This window comes from Meleagris gallopavo, chromosome 1 (assembly GCF_000146605.3).
Source record: "Meleagris gallopavo isolate NT-WF06-2002-E0010 breed Aviagen turkey brand Nicholas breeding stock chromosome 1, Turkey_5.1, whole genome shotgun sequence".
Lineage (NCBI taxonomy): Eukaryota > Metazoa > Chordata > Aves > Galliformes > Phasianidae > Meleagris > Meleagris gallopavo.
Window position 1 is genome coordinate 45,659,867 of NC_015011.2, and position 5,532 is coordinate 45,665,398.

General features: G+C 41.5%; 1 protein-coding gene across 8 annotated transcripts in view; it reads left to right on the forward strand.

The window, feature by feature from the left end:
• Window positions 1-5,276, forward strand: part of NR1H4 (nuclear receptor subfamily 1 group H member 4) — a 40,901-nt gene extending 35,625 nt beyond the window's left edge. For 7 of the 8 annotated variants that reach the window (XM_010709449.3, XM_003202169.4, XM_010709480.3 and 4 more), the window contains 2 exons: window positions 3,027-3,140; window positions 4,609-5,276. In XM_010709449.3, coding sequence (XP_010707751.1) covers window positions 3,027-3,140; window positions 4,609-4,847 — 353 coding nt within the window. In that variant the 3' untranslated portion in view covers window positions 4,848-5,276. Of the gene's footprint in view, window positions 1-3,026; window positions 3,141-4,608 lie in introns of those variants that run through there. The other variant, XM_031553994.1, reaches the window with a different exon arrangement.
• Window positions 5,277-5,532: the final 256 nt, after the last annotated feature.

The following is a 5,532-nucleotide window of genomic DNA, read 5'->3' on the forward strand; positions in this document are numbered from 1 at the left end:
TGCTTTGCTTTCTATTGGAGGTTATTAAATCCAAACTGACGCGCTTTCAATCACATTGGAAAACAGCCCCCTCTTGTGATGGAACAGCAGTTTGTGTAATGTGTTCATTCAAAACGAGGAATTAACTGGGAAAAGCCAGCACAGATGGGACAGGGGCAATACCAGTAACCAAGAAAAAAACAAACCAACAACATTATTCTAGACTTAAAATTGCTCTTTTGCATGGTTTTGTTCATAATTGCATAGTGATATGCATCTCTTTAAAGATTTCAAATTTCTGTTTTTTTTTTCTTTCATAAAAGCAGTAAACATCAGCTGCATTGCTATTACATTCCTTTTTATTACTCCCTTTTACCTATTCTGTCTTATTTATCTGAATTGCAGTAGTGCAGAGAAGCCCTCTGATGTAATTTTATTTGCTTTCACAACTTTTCTTTCACCCCTTCTACCCTCTCTCTCATTTCTTAATTTTCTTAATGTTAGCCTATAAGCTTTCTGGTGCAAGGACTGTTTTACTGTATACTTGCACATGAGCTCAAGGAGGACCTGAATTTAGGTACTTCATACCTTGTATTTCACCAGTGTCTCTTTCATCACACTCTTCTGTTTACGAGGGTGGATAGTGATAGAAGAAGGGGGAATGGTTTTAAACTGAGACAGGGGAGGTTTAGGTTAGATATTAGAAGGAAGTTTTTCACACAGGGTGGTGAGGCACTGGAACAGGTTGCCCAAGGAGGTTGTGATGCCCCATCCCTGGAGGCATTCATGTGGCTGGATGTGGCTCTGGCAGCCTGGTCTGGTGTTGGCAACCCTGCACATAGCAGGGGGTTGAAACTAGATGATCATTGTGGTGCTTTTCAACCAAGGCCATTCTATGATTGTATGATTCTATGATTCTTGTATTGACAAGGGAACTTGAGAAGCTCTGTCATCAGTAAGACAATGAGAAAGTTTGTCCAGCTGAAAACTAATCTTCCTCCTCCTCTCTCCACAAAAGAAAAGAAAAAAAAAAAAAGTAAAACTAGTTAAGTGATGAAGATGTGAAACAAACGAGGAGACTCTTAGTCACAGCCCACTTCTTTCTGTTCCCTGCCTGCTGCCAAGATGATGTGCAGTGTGACACCTTGCTTGGGGAGTACTAAAAATATTTGTAGTTGATTCTGACTTCTCTCATTGTTGCTAAACTACTCACAAGAGGAATTCACTTACTTCACTTTAGGGCTCAACTAGACTTCCTTTTTTCATATTTCCAGATTCACGTGAACCTTTAATTACATGCATGTGTTCCCTACATACATCATACTGTAAGAAATTTTGGCATTTAAAACTGCCATACAGACAGGCAGTTTCTCAAAAGTTAGCAATGACAAGTGTTCAAATTTGTAAATAGTTAACTGTAATGACTAAGCTTGCAGCACATCAGTGCTGTGACTATTGCCTGCTCTGTATAAGGCTCCAGCTGTGTTATTAACTACCATAGGTGAGCTCTTACCATATAGATCTGCTTAATGAACATGGACTCTTCTCAATCACATTGAACTTGTTACAAACACTAGATTTGTGGTTTGTAATCTGAAGCAAACTTGCAAATGTCACATATTTAAATATATTATTTAGCCACAAAACATGCTACACCACACAGGACTATACTTTTCACTCTGTTGTGTCACATAACTACTCAACTGATCAAAATAAGTTCATGGAATCATAGAATATCCCAACTTGGAAGGGATCAATGAGTCCAACTCCTAACAGTTGTCACTGTCACAGCAAAATGTAACTTATTCATAGTTCAGCCAAATGACTTCACACTTCCTTTCTTTGAGCTGCATCTGCTGGGTTTCCTTTTGAACTTCCCCTGTTGGAGGCACTCCAGCCCTCGCAACAGCCTCTAACTATCAGACCCGGGTTCAGCTTCTTATTGTGTAAAACACTCTAAACTGCATGGTTTCATGCAGTTTCCGAACTAAGTTGTAAAGCCTCATCACAGAACAGCTTAAAACTAAACAGAGTGAAAGCACAAGAAACCCCATGGCCCTCCTCTGTGCGAACAGAGGAAGTCCCTCTCCTTTCAGCCAAGAACCACTGGCTTGAATCTCTAGACCTTGTAGGTGCATCCACTTCTGAGCTCAAGAGGCCGTTTGCAGTAGTCAGTGGCTGCTCTGAGTAACTCTAACACCAAAAAAAAGATGCCACAGGACCTACTTCTGTTTTACACCAAAGCACCAAAGGTTAGAGCGAAATATAACTGTAATTGAAGGCTGTGTAAGAACAGTGTGACCCGATGACAAAGTCCGTAAGAGGAAGCCCAGTCGGCATGCCCCAATGCAGTAACCCAGTGGCTTTCATGATGGTGAGAGAATCACATGATCCCAACTCAAACTAGGGTATGTTTTCATTATTTACGTCTCTGTACTTTATAATACACTGGTTCATGCTAGGAGGTAGTAATAGTTGCAAGCAAGTTGATCTCAGACTACAGGTAATACTAGACCTAGCTAAAGTTTCAGGCTACATAAAAGGAGCAATTAAGTCTCTTTATGAAGACAACCAAAGTAACTGCCCATGGCAGTTAGCTGTATAGTAGAGTTGGGCTAAAATTAAGCCATTTGCCCTGGGAGATTTCCATATACTTAGCATGAAGGTGGGGAACATGAGACTGTTTTGCAAACTGTGAATACTGGAAAAAGAAGACAACTGGGAAATCAGCAGACAGCAAGAACACAAATGAGTGCTGTTACGAGGAGCTAGGTGGACAAACCTGGAGAGAAAAGGAACTTACTTGAAAGAAAGACTTTGAAACTGTGAAAGTGCCAGCACTCACCTGTTTCAACTCTGTTCTGGTAAACAAGGACATGCTTGCACTTCTGTAAACTAATTGTATTGCATCAGACCTGATTTGTATAGTAAATTTCTCCCACTAAGACAAACAATCATGGCTTTAAATATTAACTTAATGCTCATCGGCAATAAGCCAGACTATTTCAATAATTAAAGAAATAACATAGCTTTTATTTTCCTCTCAGGTATCTCAGACGAATTCATAACTCCCATGTTTAATTTTTATAAAAGTATTGGAGAGCTGAAGATGACACAGGAGGAATATGCACTGCTCACAGCAATAGTGATCCTGTCCCCAGGTAATTCCTAATTCAGAATTCAATGTTAGTATGTTTGGAAAAAAAGCGTGAGGAGTGTGACCTGAGACTTATGAAGACTCACTTTCTACACAGAGTAAGTGACCATACATTCTAGTTTTCAGTATATTCTGTTGTTCAACCAGAAGGCTGGTGACAGCAACAGCACCCAAGGGAACGGCATGGAGCTGCATCAGGGGATGGTCAGGCTGGGTGTTAGGAAAAGGTTTTTCACCAGAGGGTAGTGGGCATAGAACAGGCTGCCCAGGGCAGTGGGCATGTGACCAAAATGCCAGAATTCAAGAAGTGTCTGGACAATGCTCTCAGACATAGGATCTGATTTTTGGGTGGTCCTGTGGGGAGCCAGGAGTTGAAATCAACAATCCTTAGAGGACTTTTCCAACTTGAGATACATTATGATTCCATGATTCTATGCAATCCAAACTCCAATTGCACAATCTGTCTTTGTGTATGAGAAAAAAAGTGCTTAAATACCTTGCTTAAAATAATTGTTGGTAGCTTATCAGTGCTCAGAGCAATGGGCTTACTCCCTTAGAATATCCCAGGTGTGTTACATGTGCATTGCAAGTCCATTGTGGAATGGCACATGTTTTAAATGGCAGTTGGGAAATCCCATGTATTAGAACTGAGAATGACAATGAAGGGCTCTGGCCTCTATTGTACAAACAGCAGTGGGAGAGAGCAAAAGGACAGCAGGGAGTTGTCCTTTAGGCTGTAGAGAGCTGAAAACTGATCTTCCACAGTAGTGCCAGGCTTTGCTGTAAAAAACAATTCCTTGACAAGACAGAAGTAATCTACAAATTATGGAGAAGTTATACAGTGCCTTAAACAAACTGACTCCTGCAGGAAGGGAAAAGAGAACCCCAATGCCTCAACACAAAAGACTCAAAGAGCAATGGAATTGCTTCACCTTTGCCATCTCACGTGAAACTTACTTGGATCACCAAGGCTTCCAAGTAAGGTTTCATGCAAGATGGTGAAACTGAAGCAATTCCATTGCTCTTTGAGTTAGCGCTGATTAGGAATGTTTTTACACTAAAAAATTACTAGAATCAATGAATAATTAATGTTGGAAAAGGCCTCTAAGTTCATCCAGTCCAACCATCAGCCCATCCCCACCATGCCCACTGACCATTACGCTTAGCGCCACATCCACAAAGTTCTTGAACACTTCCAGGGATGGTGACTCCCCCATCTCCCTGGGCAGCCTGTGCCCGTGCCCAACCACTCTTTTGGAGAAGAACTTGTTCCTATGAAAACGCTGAACCAAAAAATATCATGCTGAGGCATTTTTATTCCCTTTTCACTTGAAAAAAAAAAATGTTCTTGTTAGGTGTGAACATCAATGCCCAATGAAATATATTGATATTTGTTTATCAGAGTAAATCCTTAGATTGTATCAACACATACGTTTGCTAATTACTTCTTTTCCTTTTGAAACCGAAACCAGACCGACAATACATAAAGGACAGAGAGTCGGTGGAAAGACTTCAGGAGCCACTGCTGGATATCCTGCAGAAGTTCTGCAAGCTGCACCACCCGGACAACCCGCAGCACTTTGCGTGCCTCCTGGGCCGCCTCACCGAGTTACGGACGTTTAACCACCACCACGCAGAGATGTTGATGTCCTGGAGAGTGAACGACCACAAATTCACTCCTCTCCTCTGCGAGATCTGGGATGTGCAGTGATGGATGCCGGTTGTTTTTATTTCAGGACAAACATCTTTTTAAAGGACCACGCAGCATTTATTTTCATAGGAAAAGCAATATACCACAGTGCATTAATTTTTCTTTACTGCATTTTTATAGAAACTTGCCATGGAGCTCACAAAAGCCGTTTTGGGCGTTATACACAGAATACTGTATAGCTGTCAGATTTCCACACGTGAGTTATAATTTTCTCTGTATTTATATTCTCTGATCAGAAAGAATTCAGCGGCTCCTCACAGGAACCCCACCAATCCCTCCTGCAATTGCTCTCTTTGCAGAGTTCCTCTTGCAAAATGGGGCGATGCGGGCTTCCATTCACATTTTTCATTGCTGTGTTTTTGTGCTTGGCCTCCATTAAAGAATATATTCCAAATATTTACCACAATAAACCAGCAGAAATGATTATTGCCACGGTGTGTAACTGAAATGTGCTTGCCACGTGAGATATGCAAGCTCCAATTTCTTCACAAGATGAAAAACCACCACGGGCAGAGGGACGCACACGCACACAAAGCCCTTTTCATGACACAGACGTGTAACTTAATCTGTGTTCTTACTATTTCAAAGTAAAAATCACGTTATTTTGCTCTAGAGCGGTAACGTCCAAGAGCCTGCAGCAGGACGGCGGCCGCGGCCCCGCACATCGCGCTCTCACAGAGGGTGC